The sequence below is a fragment of the Rattus rattus genome, chromosome 2, assembly GCF_011064425.1.
Source record: "Rattus rattus isolate New Zealand chromosome 2, Rrattus_CSIRO_v1, whole genome shotgun sequence".
Classification (NCBI taxonomy): Eukaryota; Metazoa; Chordata; class Mammalia; order Rodentia; family Muridae; genus Rattus; species Rattus rattus.
In genome coordinates this window covers 98,948,859-98,969,339 of record NC_046155.1, presented here as the reverse complement: position 1 = coordinate 98,969,339, position 20,481 = coordinate 98,948,859, and the positions used below count along the sequence as shown (strand labels likewise).

General features: G+C 49.9%; 1 protein-coding gene across 2 annotated transcripts; it reads left to right on the top strand.

Moving 5' to 3' along the window:
* Nucleotides 1-5,893: 5,893 nt before the first annotated feature.
* Nucleotides 5,894-19,834, top strand: Plekhb1 (pleckstrin homology domain containing B1). 2 transcript variants are annotated; one of them, XM_032893053.1, is made up of 8 exons: nucleotides 5,903-6,066; nucleotides 7,503-7,578; nucleotides 8,971-9,123; nucleotides 9,672-9,774; nucleotides 10,728-10,767; nucleotides 14,056-14,160; nucleotides 18,045-18,141; nucleotides 18,645-19,834. In XM_032893053.1, the coding sequence occupies exons 2-8, from the start codon at nucleotides 7,542-7,544 to the stop codon at nucleotides 18,779-18,781; spliced, it is 672 nt and encodes a 223-aa protein (XP_032748944.1). In that variant the 5' UTR covers nucleotides 5,903-6,066; nucleotides 7,503-7,541; the 3' UTR covers nucleotides 18,782-19,834. The 2 variants fall into 2 exon arrangements, with proteins under 2 accessions (XP_032748945.1, XP_032748944.1); XM_032893054.1 differs by lacking the exon at nucleotides 14,056-14,160 and having other exon boundaries at nucleotides 5,894-6,066.
* The last annotated feature ends 647 nt before the right edge of the window (nucleotides 19,835-20,481 follow it).

Here is a 20,481-nt window from a genome sequence, read left to right as displayed (position 1 = left end):
TGTAGCCCAGGCTGGTCTTCCTGCCTCAGCTACCCATCTAGTTAGATTACAGGCATGCACCACTACAACCTGTTAGCTCACCTTCTCTAACTTCTTGTAACCAGTCATTGTCCAACAGTTCAGGAACACATGCCAAGTCTGCCTGTATTTAAGTTCAGTATTGGTGCTGGGCAGTGGTGGCACCTTTAATCCCAGAACTCAGGAGACAGAGGTGGGCAGATCTCTGAGTTTGAGCCCAGCCTGGTCTAGAGAATAAGTTCCAAGACAGCCAGGGCTACACAGAAAAGCCCTGACTCAAGAAAACCAAAATATAAAATCAACTAACTAACCAACCAACCAACCAGTTCAGTATCTGTCTCTGTGGTTTTGGTTTTCCCAGCTTCCGTCTTTCCCCTGTCTCTGCATCCTTCTTTATGAGGCTGATGCAGGGTCTTTTCTCTGAGGTTTGCACCACTCTTGGAGAATCTTCCCTTTTATTCTGGTTGCTAAATCTGGAACATAATCTGGGAGATGTTTGCACCGCCCCTCCCCCTCCCTCTGTGGAAGATGCTTAGCTGCCCATCTGAGAGGGGAGAAGGAAGAGCTGGCAGGACCCAGGTACAGATTCTGAGGCCAGCTTGCTTGGTTGTTCCCTTTCTCCTCCCTTCTCTCCCTGGCTTCCTTCATTGAGTCTCCAATCAGCTACCTGGGTCCTCTGATTCTCTCATATAGAAATCGTTGTAGACAAAGAGATACTCTCAAATGTTCGTCTCTGGCAGCTCTGAGTATAGATAGCAGGCAGTACCCTCTAGTCAGTCTTGGATGCCTCTGGAATTGGGACACAGCCCTGTAAGTGTTACAGTTTTTGTGAAGACTTAGGAAGTCAAGACTCCGCAGTCGCTGACTGCGGCTGGCTTTCAGGCAGGCCTTCTCACAAAGAATCCTCAGCCCTTGATGGCAGTCAGTGTTACAACTGACCTGCGGTGATGCAATCCTCGGCCCTAAAGACTTACCAGCTCTCTGGAACTCCTCCATGATGGGGGTGTGGGGTGTGGGGTGTGGGATATGTGTGTGGGGGAGGGGCTTTAACAGTTCTTGCTCAGTCTCAGCTCTTCTAGCTCTCTGGCCATCTTTCTGATTCTGTCACCCTTCTTCCGGCACAGACAGCTTTTTTTCAGCTGTCAAGCATCTTGTCGCCTAGTCACTTTTATGGCCAGGCTGTCAGTGCCACTCTCCGTTTCTTCTGTCAGTTACCAGCTGACATGCACCACAGTAGGTAAGAAATTGCCACAGAAGCAGCTTTCTATTAGGCCTAATGAGCAACCCCAGAGAAGGAAGGTGCCTTTAATGACTAAATGATTCCGAGCAACCCTCTTCTACAGCCAGAGACCTTGTGTTAGAACCATCTCCTTCTGGCCCCTTTAATAGCAGTCACAGCCACGGAGGTTTGCTTTTGGAGCCATCAAGGCTTTACTTCTGGGGAGCAGTTACAGTAGGCCACCAGAGGAGGTGTGTCCCTCTCTAGTAGGTGGAGACAGACGGTCGCGGCCGGTTCACCTAGAGTTCACCGAGCCTAGTAATCCAAACCGCTGGAAACAGCCCGGGCTGAAGCTGCTTTCGGGAGCTGGCGTCATCAGCTGTTATCCTGCGCACTGTTTCCAAGCCCACTGTGGAGGCTGCAAGACTATCCTGTGGAGGCGTCAGGGTCGCCCCCACTGGCGGTTTGACTTACAGTCCCTCTTTTACCCTTCAAGACAGCCAGAGCAGTAAGGGAGAAATCTTCAGAGCTGCTAATGAGGAAGTCGGATCACCTACCCTCAAACCTTTGCATACGTGCAGGAAAATGAACATCAGGGATATCTAATTGAGAACTTAACTGATCATTATCAACATAATAGCGACTGTAGAAGTATTTTAGTGGTTTAACCAGCCAAGATCCCAGGGAGAGATAGCTTCCTCTCTCCCTTCCTTCCCGTTTCTTTCCACCGTTTCCTTTTTCCTTCCGCCTCCCTTCTCTTTTTCTTCCGTCTCTTCCTCTCCCTTCTCTCATCCTGGCTATAGAGAGCAGAAAAGTTAGTCAAAGTTGGGTAGGTTTGAGACCTTGCAGAGACCAGAGAATGAATTAAAGGTACTGAGATGGAAAAACAGCGTAGTTGGAAAGATGCGGTTGCTGGGGCTGCTAAGAGGGGATGAGCTACTGGCTAATAGGATCTGTCGTGGTAAATCCCCCAGAGCACGCACAGCACGAAAAGGCTGAAGCACTGGGGTGGCTCTGGGTCAAGATTAAAGAGACCCGGGGGGCAAGAAGGGAGACTTAAGGAGCCAGGCCACCCAGCCAGGACTGGGATGATGGACACAGCTTCTTAAGCCTCAGAATGAAAACTTAGCCCCGCCCCCACCCCTACCCCCTACGCTAGGGCCAGAGAGCCCGTCCTGCCCCCATCTCTGTCTCCTTGTCTCCTCTAACCCACCCTCCTCCCTACCCTATCTTGGAGACCTGGATCAACACCCCTTCGGAATCACCAGGCGACTTAGACAGAAAAGGAAGGACAGGGGAGATCTCCACCAGCAAAGCCGGGAGGGGACTGGAAAAGAGGGTGACTTTCTTTAGGGCCGGTGCGGCCCCTCCCTGCCTCTCCCTTCAGCAGCCCACTTGGTACCTCTTTCCTGATCCCTTTATCTCTAAGGCTGCAGAGTCAAGCCTCATTTCTGGAACCTTCTTGGGAATGCAACTCTGATCAGCAGGAACCATGAGCCCAGCAACTCCGGTAAGGAGAAGGTTTCTGGGGCAGGAGGAAGTTGGGAGGGCTTCTCGAATGGGTGATATCCTGGTCTCTGGGAGTCTCTGCTCCTGCAGAGGTGGGGATTTGGACTGGAGGGTCAGATCCAGGTGACAGGACCTTGTAACCCACTAATCATATGACCTAGCCTCCTGTTTTGACAGTCACCAGACCACACGGTCCAGGATGCCATCCAGTCCTTGTTCTATCCCGGACCCCCTGCAGCGACATCACTTGCCAGCCCACATCTTCTCCCTCACCCCTCGCTCATCTTCTAAACCCACTGAAGACCCCTGAACTTTTCTACCAGCGCTTATGTGAAGTTCTTTGGTCCACACAGGGGAAATGTTACTTCCCCTTCATGACCCCTCAGCTTCCTTGGGGAAGCCTTTCTGTACATCTTGGGTAAAGAGCGACTTCCTCCTGGGTAATTCTTTGTCTTGGCTACTTTCACCCCCGGTGTCCTCCAGTAGACTGGTAGCTAGGGATGTGCTGGGAGGGCTCTAGCGTACTTTAAACAACTAGGGAACGCTAACATCTAAATCGGGATGTGGAACCTGGTTTCTCTTTGCACTGTATGTGTATGTCTCTGTGTGTGTGTGCGTGCATGCACGCGTGTGCACCCCCCCCCACAATGTTTGTGTGAAGAGTTGTTTGTGAGGTGGTAGTAAGGAATCTAATATGTACCCCGGGCTGGCTTTACTATATAGTGAAGGCTAGTCTGTGATTCCCAGTCTTTCTATGTCAGCCTCCCAAATACAGGCCACCAAATTCTGTCTTTTTTCTACTCAAGTACTATTTCCACTTATTTTTATTTCCAAGGGGTATTATTTTCTTCAGTCTGTAAAGGACTTGGGTTCTTTACATAGGACTAGCCTTCGGGGACATATGGTTACAGGGCTGGGACAAGGGTGTTGGGGTTCACGGGAGTGTTTCCTTTCTAGTTGTGAACAACACAGTTCTCTCACTGAGAAAGAACAGAGCTTCATATACAGTTTGGGAAGCACAAACGTCTCTGACGGTTGTGAGTGTGACCTCTCTTGTATTTTAAATAACAAACTTTGTTGTCGTTGGTGGTGGTTTGTTTGATTTCTCCAGACAGAATTTCTCTATGTAGCCCTGGGTGGCTATCCTGGAACTGACTCTGTAGACCAGGCTGGCCTTCAATTCAGACATCCACCTGCATCTGCCTCCCAAGTGCTGGGATTAAAGGTGTGCACCACCACACCAGGCTTATTTTATTATGTATATGACTGATCTGTCTTCATGCACATCAAAAGAATCAAATCCCATTACAGATGGTTGTGAGTCACCATGTCATTGCTGGGAATTGAATTTAGGACCTCTGGAGGAGCAGCCAATACCCTTAACCGCCCCCTGGAAACAGACTTTTTTAAAAATTAAAATTACATGTATCTCTGTGTATACATGAGTGTGCACGGGTGTAACCCTACGTTTGTGGAGGTCAAAGGCAACTTGTGAGAATTCGTTCTCTCCTTTCTCTTGGTGAGTCCTGGGTATGACAATTCAGGTCATCGGATTTGGTGGCAGGCACCTTTGCCTGATGAGCCATCTTGATGACCCAGAAATTTTTTTCTATTCATTATTATTATTATTATTAGGATACTTGCTATGTAGACCAGGCTAGCCTTGAATTCCCTGACTCTCCTGCGCTTAAGGCATCCTCTAGACCAGTGGTTCTCAGCCCGTGGGTCATGACCTCTTTGGGGGTTGTCAGATATTCTCCATATCAGACATTTGCATTACATTTGATAATAGTAGCAAAAATACAGTTAGGAAATAGCAACAAAATAATTTTATGGTCGGGGTCACCACAAAGTGAGGAACTATATTGAAGGATCATAGCGTTAGGAAGGTTGAGAACCATTGCTAGACTGGGACTCCTAAGTAGCTGTGGCTTCAGGCTGGCCACCTGTTCAGTGGAAATTGGTCTTGTTTTTGTTTTTGCTTTAGCACTGGAGATGAAACCTAGGGTCTCACCAATGCTGGGCAAGTCCTCTACACTGAGCTCTGTCTCCAGTCTCCTCCTCCTCCTCCTCTTTTTTTTTTTTTTTTTCTTTCTTCTTTTTTTTTTTTGGTTCTTTTTTTTTTCAGAGCTGGGGACCCGAACCCAGGGCCTTGCGCTTCCTAGGCAAGCGCTCTACCACTGAGCTAAATCCCCAACCCCTTTTTTTTTTTTTTTAAAAATTTGAGACAGGTTCTAAGTTGCCCAGATTGGCCTTGAACTCATTCCATTCAGGCTAGCCTTGAACATCCTGCATCTCAGCCTACCAGGTTCCTGGGGACTGGAGATCTGTACAACCAGGCCCAGCTTCTGCTGAACTCACCATCGTGTCCTTGGGTATCACTGGGGCAGTTTGTTCAGCAACTGTATATACACAGCTACAGCCCTTTGGGGGCATGATCTCTCTCTCTCTCTGATGATGATGATGATGATGATGATGATGATGATGATGATGATGATGATGATGATATGTGTGTGGGTGCATGAGTATGTGTATGCACAGGTCAACCTCAGCTACCCTTCCTCCATGGCCATCCACCATATTTTCTGAGACAAGGTGACTTAGGAGTCACAGTCAGGTGAGGCTGGAAGGCCAGTGAGTTCCAGGGATCCAACTGTCTCTTCCTCTCCAGGACTGCCATATTGGCTTTTATAATGCAGCTTCTGGGAATCTGAACTCCATTCCTCGTGTAACATTTTATTGACTGAGGTATCTCCCCAACCCTCCAGCCACACAGTCTTTTATGTCAGGGATGGAGTGTAGATAGGTATTTAGCAGGTCCTGGAATATATCTCTTGTACCAATAGGGGAAACGTATTTTCTAAAAAGTAGACGAACAAATAAATGTCATAATAGAAAAATCTGTGGTGGTACACATCTGTAGTCTCAGCTGCTCAGTAGACCATTTGTGGACAGCCCTGGAAATATAGGCAGATCTAAAGAGAAAAGGAAGAAAATAAAATGTGTCTTACCTCTCCTGGGGTCCACACAGGACTGTCATTCTGGGCTGCTTCTGCCCAGTCTAAAACTGCAGACTACAAATCCCAGCATGGCTCAGTCATTGAATTTTTCCACGCCACGCCCCCTCCCTGGGAGTGAGTTGGTCTGGAGGGCGGGGCCCGGGGGCAGTTAGGCCCCAGGCAGTGCGCTGAGCCTGGGGAGTGAAATGCCTCAGGCTCTCTGGGGGTATGCAAAGCGCAGGTGCGACCAGCTCGGGTAGCATCTTCATCGAGTAGCAGCGGGGCATTTGTGGCAGCAGTATCCACAACAGGTGTGAACAGGTGGGTGCATCAAGGGGAACTTGAGAGGGACTGTACACTTGACCCTCTTGTAAGAGCTGTGTCAGGGCTTGGAGAGAGGGATGAGCCAGAGGAGAAACACAAGAGGCCAAGGCTTCCACTCCAGGTGTGCCAGCCCTAGTTGCGCAGCAATAGGTGCGAGCGAATGGGGGAAGGGCTAAGGCACCTGCTCATAAATAAGTCGTTCTTAATAAGAGAAGGAAGACACCTGAACTCGTCTGAACTCTGTCACATACAGGGATGTGTCACTTGTCCCTGTTCCTCTCAGTTCGTCCAGCTGTAAAGTATTCTTCAAGGTCTCCATTAACGGGGTGTCTGGAGATGCAGAGAGGTTTGCAGTAGCTGGCAAAATTGGGGATCACCTGGGGGTCTGCAAAAACTAGTAGTGTTTGTCTCCGCCTTCACAGTTACAAATCTGAGCTGCCTGATCCTGCACATCGTGTGGTGTTTTTTTATTTGGTTGCTCTGTTTTTCCATGACAGGGTTTCTCTGTGTAGCCCTGGCCATCCGGTAACTTTGAAGTCAGAGAGCCACCTGCCCCTGCCCCCAGAGTACTGGGATTAAAGGCATGAGCTACCGCTGCCCAGGCTGGTTTTCTTTTGGGGACAGTCTCACTGAAGCTTGTTAGGTAGACCAGGCTAGTCTCCAATTCACAGAGCTCTGCCTGCCTTTGCCTTCCGAGTGCTAGGATTAAATATGGTGCCACTACACCCAACTGGCATTGGGTCTTTTTAAAGCTCTTGGGAAAGAGCCGAGGTGGCTAGGTATGGATCCTGCCCTCATTGCTTTGTAATCAAGGGGGTCTATGTAGTTTGGCCCTCTCCAGGCCCATTTCCAAACTGTCTTTAAAATAGGAATGATGGCAAGGATGGTCGGGAAGCTCAAGTGAGCTAGTAGGTGAAGGCAGAGGACTGTAGTAAGCGCACAGTGCTCAACGGCATAGCTGTTGTTTTCTGGACTTCAAAAATGGCCGCTGTGGTGTCTGAACATGAAGGAGGCTCTTCTATCATGGAAATTCATTGCTCTGACTGATACTCTGTACTGCTCCGGTTTCCAAATCCCATCTTCTAACATTTTATGAGCGTTAGCAAGTTCTCATCCCGGCCTTTACCTACATCATTCAGGCCAGAGGAGCATGGTGCAGAGACTTGCCAAGGTTCTGGAACTCAGCCTGGCCTAGGCTTGCATCCCCACCCCCATCCTGCCCTATTGGGTGGCTGCCTGCTGACCCCACTGGGACAGTGTCCCCATTCTCTGCAGGAGCAGAGCCTTAGGAGGGGCGGGCAGAGAGAGCTGGACTGTTTGTTTACTAACGCAGCCTTGCATGGTTCCAGGCTCTCTAGGGAGGGCAGGGCTGGGGCCTTCTTTCAGGAGCTGCATTGAATTGTGAGGTCTGTGTGTCCTGGCTCCTCTGACAGGTCCCACCCGACTCCACCCTGGAAAGTCCTTTTGAAGAAATGGCCCTGGTGAGGGGCGGCTGGCTATGGAGACAGAGTGAGTGATTCTGGGTCAAGTCCCTGTCTGCCTTGCACCTGATCCCCGGGCAGGGAGGAGGGAAGCAGTGGGTCCCACACATCATGGTGGACCTTTCTCTCCTACACCAGGACCTTCTTGCCTCCTCTTTACTGATTTCTTCCCATTTCTGACTGTTTAGCAAAACTATATACTTCAAGACCAACCAGATTTCTCTCTTTGACGAGCCCTCTCTAGTTGTCCCTCTAACCTCTCTGCCCTGGTAGCATAAGCTGGATCAGAGGATCCCTTCTCAGTTCCCACACTAACGTCTAACACGACTGTTTTTGACTGTCAGTCTTCCCGCCTCCCTTGCCCAACCCACGCTGGCCCTAGACTCTAACTGTACATCTCGCAGGGTACAGATAAGTTCCATGCCCTGTGTGTTCATAGCAACCTCAACCCAGGCAGGATGCAGTCTAAAGCCCGAGTGAAGTGAGATTCAGCTTTGCTTTAGAACCACAGCTCTAGAAGCCCCCTTTTTTGGGGGGTGGGGTGGGGTTGTGATTTATTGCGGTGAATAAAAAATTTCAAGTAGCCTCAGTTGGCCTCAAGCTTAATGCGTGGCTATGGTGACTCTGAACTCCTGCCTCTACCGCCTGAGTCCTGGGATTACAGGCATGTACTACTATGCATAACTTTACTAAGTTTCTCCGAGATGGGTCTTGCTCTGTAATCCAGACTGGCTTTGAATTCCTTTCAGCCTCCAAGTGCTGGAACTACAGGTGTGAGCCTCCACACCTTGCTTAAGAAACCCTCTTGTGTTTTGAACCAATGTCTGGCATCACAGTGGCCATGGCACCCCCACCCCATTTAGCCAAAGCCTTGAACTGAAGAGGACTTCTTGGACTAGGGGCCCTTTGGGCTAGGGGCCCCCATGTCCCTTGCCCTTTTCTATTCTTAGTTCATTTAGTTTGGCAGACACCAAATACAGGTTCTGCTCACTTTTAGGACCTCATGTGGGGAGGTGCAGATCCCCATTCTGCTGCAAGAGTCAGAGAGGATACACATGACTGTCACTCAAGCCAGAGACAAGAGAGAGACATGATAGAGGCCTCTAGCAGGGAGGTGTTTGCCTTTGAAGAGTCTTGGGCTTGTCTTGGAAGCTCCCTCAAGTTGGCATGAGTTGCCATTTGCAGTTCAACACTTATTATTGAGCCTCTACTGTGTGTCAGGCTGGTGGCTGGCAGAGATTATATATAATATATATATATATATATATATATATATATATATATATATATATATATGCCTTGTCCTCATGTGAGAGGGTAGAGAGGCAAGAAAGAAATGATAGTAACGGGGCCCAGAGCTCTTGCAAACCCTAGCAGGCTCAGGGCTCAGCTTCCCTGGTGGGTCCGGAATATCATGCAGGCTCCATCCTCCGCCGCTGGAAGCGGAATTGGTTTGCTCTGTGGTTGGATGGCACGCTGGGTTACTACCACGATGAGACAGCACAGGACGAGGAGGACCGTGTAGTTATCCACTTCAATGTCCGAGACATAAAGGTCGGCCAGGAGTGTCAGGGTGAGTAGAAGCATGTCTTTGGTGGTCTCCCCATGGTCAGGGTCTTCCCTATGTCTGAGAATTGTAATTAAAAGTCTCTTGGGTGCTTCCCAAGAGCTCCCACAAACACTGCTTCTGGGCCTTTGCCAAATGTAGGCTAGTTAGCTATGTGTTAGAAGTTGGTCCTTGGTCGAGTTCCTACGCTGTGCTGTGCCCTATAGGTGACCCCAGATAAAATGCCTGCAGGTTCTAGAGAGCGGAGGAAGATGACATACGCTTAGAGATGTGATGTGACTGGCCTGGAGTCACACAGGGAATCTAATGCTTCCACCACGACTGGGGCCACAGTAAAATACAGTAACTGGGGATGCGCTAGGAAGTGAGTAATACGGAAAGGCTGACAGGGTGTGCAGGGTACAGCAGACTCTCAAGAAAGTATGTGGGACCAGAGATTAATAATGTCTAGCAAACAGGACCCCAAGAAGTCAACCCTTGCCACTGTGTGTGGTTTCCAGGGGTCAGGGAATCTAGGGTCTCTGGAATCCCCATGTATGTGTGTCTCCTTCCAGATGTGCAGCCCCCAGAGGGCAGGAGCCGAGATGGCCTGCTGACGGTGAACCTACGGGAGGGTTCCCGCCTGCACCTGTGCGCAGAGACCCGGGATGATGCCATGTGAGTGGATTCAGGAGCTGTGTGGAGTAGGATCTCGGGGTGCAAGTAGAGGAGGGATTTAAGGCCAGTTAGCAAGGTTATGCCATACAGGCCGAGCACAGGACAGCAGCATTCCAGGTAACTGGTGCAGAGCCAGAGAACTCAGGGACAGAGGCACACCTGCCTCAGGCGCTGGGTCTCCAGACATTTGGAATCAGATAATTTGTAGCCTGTGAAGGGATCCCTCTCCCAGACTGATAGAAATGAGCTGATATGCCCAGCAACATCTCAAAAGACCCTCAAAGAGCTGCAATGGTGGACGGGACTCTGAGCTGAGGGGTAGGCCTAGACCTGCCTTCGGAAGGCCACTGGCAGTGTCCAAGCAGGGCACCCCAATATTAGATGCAGCCCATCCTGGGAAGACGAGGGTATCTTTCTCAGAGCCGTCTATCCCCATACATTCTTCCCCCTCCTACCCTCAGCCTGAGCAGCTGGGCCTCTGCCCTGGAGGAGAAGGAAAGAGATGAGGGTGTGGGTGGAGGGGCAGCTATGCTCTGGGCCCACAGCATAGAGCTGCCTTGTCTACCCCAGCCAGATGCCATGGCAACCAACAAAGGCCCAATTGTCCTGTATCCTCTGGGCATTCCTGAGTCTTGGGCCATGGCTCTGGAAAGCTGTGCAAGTTGGAACATGGAGGTGGGTTGCAGGCAGAGCATCACCCAGACGTGCAAGGTTCAGAAGAGACACCCCGCCCTGCCAAACTCAGTTAGGACAACTGAAGGGAAGAAGCTGGACTCAGGGTTATTAGCTCACCTCAGGGGCCATCCGTGTGACTAGGGCGGTAGAGAGTTGCTTTTGTCTACCTGAAAGTTAGGAAAGGTGGGGGCTAGGGGCTGGGTGGGGTTGGAGCATCTACAAGGTGGGGTCCCCATATGTAAATCTTTCCTCATCATCTGGAGGGCCTTGCTTTGCAGAGCATGGAAGACAGCCCTGATGGAGGCAAACTCCACCCCGGTGAGTTCCCGCGCTTTCCCCTCCCCGATGCCCCGTGTGCCATGGAATCATGGGTGCACTCAGACTCGGTCTCTGCCTATCTCTTCAATCTAGAGTGGAAAAGTTCATGTAGACTCAGTCCCCTGGAGTCCCCTGTGGAGAAGGGAGGAGTCAGTAAATGCTCCCAGGAGTAGGGAGAGAAGCTTCCATGAAGACTCATGGTTGCATGGGAGCTAGAAAAGAGGGATGCATATATCAGATATGATGCCACTCAGAACAGTCCTGCGAGGGTGGGTTATTGTTCCCTCTCTGCGGATGGTAAGACTGAGGCTCATTTGTCCACACAACAGATATGTATTGAGTTCTGACTATGTGTCAGGCACCATGCCACAGGCCAGGGGATCAGAAGTAAACCAAGGGATGCAGGCTTGACCCTCCTGCACTCAGTCTAGAAGGGGCCAGATATAAAACAACTGGTTAATTATTCCATTTTGACACCAGTTACTGCTCGGGCTGGGCTATGCAGCATGTGACCCTTTTAGGATCTGATCCAAGTGTGGGTTCACTTGAAGCTTAACCTGAGACTTGCAGGATAAACATCAGTGGGGTGAAAGGTGGGGCTGTGGTGAAGGAAGCAGCTTTCTCGGTAAGGGGGTGCTGTATGCACAAAGGCCAGTGGGTTAGGCCGTCAGGGTGGCTGAAGCCCAAGGAATGGACTGAGGTTGGTGGGAGGGCAGCTGCAAGTTCAGGCTCTGCCTTGTGCTAAGAATATTGGTTTTCTTTTTATTTTTTACTTAGTATCACTTTGGATCGCAGGCTGGCCTTGAACTCATCATGTAGCCCAGACTGGCCTCACATTTGCAGTGATCCTCTTGGCTCGGCTTTCCAAGAGCTAGAATTACAAGCATGGACCGCCATGCCTTGCTTTAAGGATCCTGGTGTCTGCTAACAGCACCCGTAAGCCATTGACAGTTTCTGGGCAAAAGGCAAGAATGGATCAGCTCAGCTCCCATCTTTTACCTCCGAATCAATTTATTTATATTTGTGTTGTGTGTGTTTATTTGTGGCTGTGCACACAGGTATGTGGAGGCCAGAGATCACGGCTGTTTCGTAACAGCCGTTCACCTTATTTTTGTGACAGAGCTACTCACTGGGATCTGGGGCTCACCAGTTTAGTTAGACTGGCTGGGAAACAGGCCCCAGGGAGCCTCCTGTGTTTGCTATTCTAGCTCTGGGACTGGGCATATGAAGCCATGGGTGCTAGGAATGGGAGTTGGGTTTTGTGCCCACTAACTGAGCCATCCTCACAGGTCCAGACAGTTGTTGTTGTTGTTGTTGTTGTTGTTGTTGGGTTGTTGGTTTTGGTTTGGTTTGGTTTTTCTGAGACAGAGTTTTTCTCTGTGTAGCTCTGGCTGACCTGGTGTTTGGAGATTCTCCTGCCTCTGCTTCCCAGGATTAAAGGCACCTTTACCGAGCTGCCAGACTTGTATTTTCAAAGAGCTGGTCTGTAGCTAGTACAAACCAGTGTGTGCTTATAATCCCAGCACTTGGGAAGCTGAGACAGACCTATTAAAAGTCTGGGGTCAGCCTAGGCCATAGAGCCAGACCCTGTCTCAAAAACAAACACAAAAGGCCATGGGCTGGTGGGTAGGGAGCAAACAGCAAGGGGTTAAGTGTGAATACCCAGGGACCATCTAGGAGGTTGCGGTCTCCAGGCAACAGGATGTGGGTGTGGACTAAGCCTTGCTGACTGACAGGCTGAGGAGCACAGGTATTTAGGCTGTAAAAGTGAGAATGCTTAGAGACCGGTGGAAGTGAGGGTTTGAAGAGTTGCCTGAGGCCCAAGATGGGCCCCCACCTGACAGACTCCAGACTCTACACTGCTGCTTCCGCCTGTGGAACGGCTGAGTCCTCTCTCACCTGGAGAGAGAGTCTACTGGGAAGAAGCAGAGAAGACAGAAACCCCCCTGGGTATATCCTCCTGCGGAGGGCCAGGCACTATGCTAAGCACATGGCATGGTTATGTCATTTCATCCTCCAAGGACTGGGGGTTGGTAGCAGTTGGTGCTATCAATCCCACTTTACAGATGGGGAAGCTGAGGTCTAAGGACTGGAAGTGGCTCCTTGGGTCTCACAATCTTAAGTTGTTGGAGGAGCCTGCAGCAGAGAGTTGGTTAGTGGACTCAGTGAGGAAGCTGGCGCTGGTAGGAGGAGCTACAAGAGCAGAGGCCGGGAAGAGGGATGTGTATGTTTGCAAATGTGTTCACCTAATAGCTGGGGAGTCTGGCCTGGTTGGAAGGCTTACCATGGAGGAAGTGGCATTGGAGAGATGTCCTCTGAGGTCATCAGGGTCAGGTCAGGAAGGGTCTCAAAGTCCAGCTGGAGGAATAGGATCTTTTCGGAGGCTATCAGAGTAGTTGAGGGCCACAGTCAGATATTGGGAGCAGCCTTGGGTTCTCAGGTGGGAGGCGATTGTAGGAAGCTAGAAGAAGGAACAAGAATCGTCAGGGAGGGAGCCAGGTCAGACTAATCACTCTCTGAGCCCAAGTCCCCTGCATCAGTGGCACTGAGGACAGCACGAGGAAGGAGGTGAGGGCTGACCGTTCTGCACTCTGTGACTCTATGAAGCTGTCTTGCTTCCTCTGCCTGCTGTACTGACCTTTTACTTCTGCCTGGCCCTCCATGCTCCCTCTCTACCTGTACACCTGCCTGTCCTACTGACCCCTTACCTCTGCCTGGCCCTAGATGCTCGCTCTTTTTGCTCCCCGGACACACATCTCTCTGGGCTCTGACTTACTAGAGCTGGTGCTTGTGTTCGCTTTTGTATTTGTTGTCTATATGTCCACATTTCTCTGTCCTCCAGCCTATGCAGAAGTGACCTGTACCCTACTCTGGGGAGGCTCCTGGGGATACAGTCACAGATGAGGCTGGAGTTGTGGGGTAAAGAAACTGGGATCCCGGGGCTGGGGATTTAGCTCAGTGGTAGAGCGCTTACCTAGGAAGCGCAAGGCCCTGGGTTCGATCCCCAGCTCCGAAAAAAAAAGAAAAAAAAAAAAAAAAAAAAAGAAACTGGGATCCCCATGTGCCGGAGACTGGGATGGGAGAGCTGGAAGGAGGCCATTGCTCCTTCACTGAGTAACAGACACTCCTTCCCCGTCTCTGACTCCCCCTCTCCCCTCCCCACTAGCACAGGCATAGCTGTCCCAGGACTCTGCTAGGGGCCTGGTAACATCTCCTAGTCTCTTAAGGTGAAAAGGGCATCTGACATCTCCCTCCCTCTCCCTTCTTGGGTTTCTGTGGCTGGAGCAGGCCCCAGCTGGAGCCACCGTCCCACCCAGGAGCCGTCGGGTTTGCCCTAAGGTCAGGTGTACGAGCCTCTCATGGAAGCCCTGTAAGGTTGAGAGGAGGATCTGGGTAAGTGTGAGCTCAGCCCTTCCTGCCTCCCTTCTGGCCATCAGGATGAGCCTCCAAAGCCTCCTGTCCCATTCCTTCCGTGTTCGTGGACTTCAATGGCTCTCCTTTCCTCACTGGACCACAGCCCATGGAATCTGGCTAGACTTGCTTGTCACGTCACCCCTGTGCTCTGTGTGCCCTCTGCTGCTGCTGCTCTGGTTCTCGCTTCATCCTGCTGATTCTCATGCTGTCCCTGCTGCCCAAACCCTCAGTCTCCCCATTCACCTGGCCAGCTGATCCTCATCCCTAAAGAACTACCTCAAAGGCTGCCTGCCACCTCCTCAATGAGGACTTCCCAGGGCTTCAGGCACTGTCATCCAGGGCACAGTCCTTTGTCACTGGTTTTTAGCACTGGCTTCTTTCCTGTCTGAACTGGAACTTCCTCCAAGGCAAGGACCAGGTCTCATTTGCTCTGCCCAGTTGAAGCCCAGTATAGTAATTCGTGTACAGCATGTGTTCAATCAGTGCCCAGTGATGGGGACCGTCTGTCCTTAACCCCTTCATAAGGGACTGGCATAAGTAGGTCACTGAATGAGTAAGGAAAGAAAGGAAGGGACTTGTCTGGATCTGTCCTTGCCTGGATGTTTCTTGGAATCAAGGTGTAGTCGTTACTTTCCTTACCACTATGATCAACTACCTGACAAGAAGCAACTGAAGGAAGGAAAGACTTCTGCTGGTTCCCAGTGTGGGGGCATACTCCTCCATGGGGGCAGGCATGGTGATAGAAATTTGAGGCTGCTTGCTCACATCTGGACAGAGGAAAGGGGATGCCAGTGTCCGGCTGCCTTTTTCATTTTCATTTTCTAGTCTGGAACCTCAACCCTAGGGTGGTAGTCTCCCATTCAGTGGGTCTCTCCTCTTCAGTTAAATCTCTGGAAACACAGCACAGACATCCCCAGAGGTGTGTCTCCCATGTGGCTCCAAGTCCAGTCAAGTTGACAATGAAGATCAGCCAGCACACAGGTTATGGGCCTCTACTCTTTCTCTGTCTCCAGGGCTCAGTATAGCTTGGTCTGGTATGAGTCGACATGGGAGCTTATGGTCTTAATGGTCAATTGCAAACTCTCTTCTTACTCAGTGATGCTGTGTTTTAGAACCACTTAGGGACCATACAGCAACAAATGCTGATATCCTCTGAGTGCTGGAATCTCCTAAGTCCTGGGTGGGGTCTAGGAACTATGCTATATTTATATGCATATAAATATTTTTGTGGAGCTGGGGACTGAACATGGAGCCTCACACATGCTCCTCAAAATACTCCTCAAATACTGCTTCTAATATTGAACTTTATATATACCCCTAGCCCGGAAATCTGCATGTTCAAGACTAACTCCTGGGTTAGGGCTGTCTCTCAGTGGTGGAGTACATACTCAGCATGTGTGAGGCGCTGGGTTGATCCCCAGTACTGGGGGACGGGTGAAGCTTCTGGTGATTATAGTATGCAGAACATCTGAGCCCACAAGTCAATGGCTGTAGTTCTGCTTGAGTCTCCGGGTATTACTGAGAAACTGATGCTCTGAAAGGTTATTTAACTTGATCAGTGTTACTCAGTTCACCACAGAGAGGCCTGGGACTTCAAGTGGCAATGCCTAAAAATGGGATTTGAAAAACTATAGACCTAAGAACCCAACAGCTTTAGTTGTGGCCAAGGGGTTATTTGCATGTAGCTCAGTGATTGGACAGGACTGTCTCTGCCCATAGGAGGGGCTGGGCTATGGGAGAAGCTGGCAAGCTTCAGTTCAGGAGGTCTCTGAGGTTACCTACCTACGGGTTGCCAGGTGCTCTGAGTTTTCTTCTGGGCCTCCCAGAGCTGGAGGGTAGGAAGAACACATGCCCTGAAGAGACATGAACTGGTATTTTCCATCCATTCCAGAACCTCACTCACAAAGCTACCAGCTCATTGTAGCTTCGGAGCAGGCTGATGTAGTAAGGTTGACCACCTGCCCTCCTTAAGGATTCTTCAGTTTTTTCTAGTCTGACTTTTCCCCAACCATTCCTTTGAATTTTTTCCCCTCAAGATCACTTCTAGAGTCCAGGCTACTAAAGCCAATGGCTTACTCCCTCACCATTGGCCAACAGGTTGTCAGAAGGCATATTTAGAAAATAAAATCCTGAGATCCTGCGGCCTTGTGAAAGGCCAGTATGCAAAGACAAGAGTGCTAAGAGATGGAGATGTCGCTCAGTGGTACATGCTGCCTAACAATCATAAGGTCTTAGGTTAAACCCCCAACATCACAAGAAAGAAAAGGTTTGGTAGTATGTGCCTATAATCCTAGCACCCAGGAACTGAGGCTGGAGATTGTGAGTTCAAGGCTAGTCTGGGCTATGTATCAAACACCCACTCGCTCCAAAGAGCAAATGTTCTACAACCAGGCTCAGTGGTGCATTCCTGTAACCACATTACTTGAGAGGTAGAGGCAGGAAGATGAGGAGTTCAATGTTATCCACATCTGAATAGTGAGTTCAAGGCCAAGCTAGGCTGTAGGAAACCATGTCTCAAAAATGGAAGAGCTGGGAAGATGGCTCAGTCAGTAAAGTTTCTGCCATGAAGAACTGAGTTTGATCCTCAGGACCCACATGAAAAGAGCATTGCTCTCCTATAGTCTCAGTGCTAGGGAAAAAGAAACAGGAGGCTGCTAGCGGCTTGCTGGCCAGTCAAGGAGAATTAGCACGTTCCAAGTTCAATGAGAAACTATCTCAACAATAAACCAGACAAAGTAAGGAAGACACCATGCTTCAACCTCTGACTTCTACATGCACACATGCTTCCTTCCACACACATTCTGGGGATGAAAGGGGGAAGGAACCCTTAAGAAAGGTAGCTACTAGATTTCTTGGTTCCAGTGCATGACAAGAGTATTACCAGGAAGAACAGGGCTGAGAAAGTGGTGGGGGAAGGGGGGCAGAGAGGGCACAATCCATTTGTGTTTGTCAAGTTGGACACAAAGGGATTTCTAAAGAGAATTGGGCAACTCTGGTGTGAAGCCTATTTGAGAGACACAGTGAAAACAGGGGTAGGGGGAGTCCCAGGAGAAGGGATTCTGACCCCCTCCATGTTTGCTACCTCATGAGTTAAAGTGGTAGGTGTGGATTGACAGTCACTGTTAATCATGCATGTATCACTGGCTCCTGTCATCATTATCCCCTACCGGTGACACAAATTGAGGGCCTTGTCCTTAAGTAGCACACATTTGGGTGAACAGGCCAGAAAGGTTAAGAGAAAAGATAAGAAGGGGCACTATCTAAGTCACAGAGACCCTAGGAAGGAATACTCCCGAGCCCAGGAGGGCCTCTTACAGTAGGTAGCTTTTGAGCTAGGATCTGGGAGGTTGGTAGGGGCCTGAAGGGGATGGCAGGACTCTCACCTTCTCTGTGCCTCATCCACAGCACTGGGTACTATGGAGATAGCAATGCCTGCCTTGAAGGATCAGAGGTGGTGTCACAGGAGAGCACCTCTCTTGGGACCCACTATGCAGTAGATGCTGGATAATAGTTATGTCAATGACTATTCTTCCTTTTCTTTGCTCCAGTCCTCCTTTAATTCATGCCTAGGGCTTGGCCAGAGTTCTCTTCCCTTGACGAGGAGAAAAATCGGTTGGGTTTCTCTGAGTGAGAGCATTGTAGAGTTGTTAGACTTATAAAGGGAAGTTGTTGAGGCCATGAGAAATTTGGACAATAGAGAAGGCCAAGGTAAGAGAAAAGCCATCATTGGGAGCTGGATGTAAAGGTTTTAGGGTAGAAGGGTTATGGACTCTATGGGGAGGAGGGTGGCCACAGAATGAAAGGCTCAGGATCAGACCCAGACCAGGAGGTTCCTGGGTATTCAACCTGACTGGACTTCCCAGGTACGCGTCTACAGCCCATATCAAGACTACTATGAGGTGGTACCCCCCAACGCACACGAGGCCACGTATGTCCGCAGCTACTATGGGCCACCTTATGGTAAGTGCCCCTGGTATGCCAGCCCCTCTCCTTCCACAATCCTGTGCCAGGCCTTGCCCATGATCCATCAATGAAGACTAAGCTTCACCCTTTGAGGGTACATGTATTTTCCAGATCTCACTCTCCTGAATCCTAGATTCAAAACAGAGTCCCTGGGCTCCCCCCACTCAGCCAGACAGCCCAGCAATGACAATCTTGTGCTGCTGGCGACCCCAGGTGGCTATTGTGGAAATGACATTCTTCCTATTCCCAAGGTCTAATGTTACTAGTGTCTACCTCCAAGTGCTGCACGGATTCCCCAGGTGCCTAGGGATCCTGCAGGTTTCCTGCAGCCCAGTCCCAGAGTCACCATCAGTGGCATTTGTATGATCTGTAGGCCGCAGTAGGGAGCGCTTTCAGAGTCTCAGTTCCTCTGACTGGAGAGCAGAATGAATTCGTGACTTAACATGAGATTGGACCTGAGTCACCAGGGCTGACCCTGACTTACGTGGCTCTTCTTACAGGTCCTGGTGTGACGCATGTGATCGTGCGAGAGGATCCCTGTTACAGCTCTGGCGCTCCTTTGGCCATGGGCATGCTTGCTGGGGCTGCCACGGGTGCTGCCCTTGGCTCACTTATGTGGTCGCCTTGCTGGTTCTGAGCCCTGGGGCTCCAACCTCTGGATGTGCACGTAGAACGCAAAACCCTTTCTTCTGGACCCTCTCCTATCTACCACCTAAACTCTGTCCCATTTTGACCCCTTTCTCTCCATTAAGTCCTCTAGGCTTGGCCCATTCTTCCCACCATTTATCCTCCACTTATCCTCCTTCCCTCTCAGAGAAAGCTAACATCTCAGACACAGACACAGCGGAACGTCCGTACACCTATTGCCAGGCAACCCCATAAATCACATGGGAATTTCCTCTAGACACAGCAAACATAACTTTATTTGACTTTAAGTGTCTGAGGAATGCAACTCACAAGAGAGCAAACAACAAAGTTACAGTTATCTGTCTGGCAAGGATAAGTGGGGGCAAGGTCAAGGCAGACAGTTTAGGTGCCCAAAGGATCACATGACAGTTGGCTTGGCGTTGTGGCAGGGGTTGTAGTGGCCTTAGCTTTAGGCGAAGGAGCTTGCTGGATAAAGGCATGATGGGGCTTTTTATGAAGTTTCTGGATTTCAACTATAATGAATACTTTGCTTGTCTAGTTAGTACTGGCAGAACATACACCCTTATCCAGAACACGGCATTTGGCACCTTTTCCCCACTTGGTAGCTTCCCTATGATACTTCAGCTAACCCTAAGGTTTCCTAGCTGTGGAAACAGGTGAGCTCTTTGGGACCTCTGGCCTTACAAAGTTGCTTCCATTAGGAAATGCCTTTCTGATCCCAGGAGCTCAGCTCTGACTTTGACTGTTAACATCTGAAGCTTTTTCTCTTCCTTCACTTTGGAGGGAAATGGAATTATTTTGCTCTAGGGCCTGACCCACCTTGGCACCAGCCTGGGGAATCTCTCATGTGCCTGTCTGTAGGTGGCAAGCAATCTTTCCATTTGATCCCATTCCAAACTATTCCATCAACCTGTCCCAATTGCCAATAGAAAAGCTGAAATCCCTGGCTCAGAGGCCAGAGTGCCCACTAAAATTCCTAGCATATGTGAGGGCGCCACTGGCCCAGCTGCAGACACTAATAAAGATATGACTGGCCCCAGAACTAGCTTTGCTTGTTTTGTTCCTTCAGGATCTGTTTCCTCCCGAAAACTCTGTAACCCAGCATCTACTGGTAGAGTGCATTATGAGTTTAGGTGGAATTGGTGACAGCATGTGAGCTGACCAATTTGGGACAATTCATTATCTATCTTGCTTTCCCTACCCATAACATGGCAGATGAAGTTGGTTATCTCTGAAGAGTCAAAAAGAGGCTCTATCAGGATCTCTGTTCTATAAACTAAGCTGATAGATAATCCAGAGCTGGCACTGCATGCCAAGAGAGCCCCAATGTTAGAATATTTGTGTGTGCATGAGTGAGTGCATGAATGTAGAAAGCCAGAGCTCAACAGCCTTAGTGCCTTCATCAAGCTTTACTTTATTTTTGATGTCGCTCACTGAACCTGGAGCTTACCAGTTTGGCTAAACTGACTGGTCAGTGAGCCTCAGGGCTCCTCCTGTCTCTGCCTCCAATGGCTGAGATTAAACGTTCCTGTGATGAGGACTCTACTGACTGAAACATCTCTTCAGCTCCCAAGTGGACTGCTTCCACTGTAGCTCCCCCAACCTAAACTTGAACGAATTGTTCTTATAGAAACCTCATGGCTAGGAACAAACAGAACCTGCATTAGGCTTCTGGAGGTTGTCAAATGG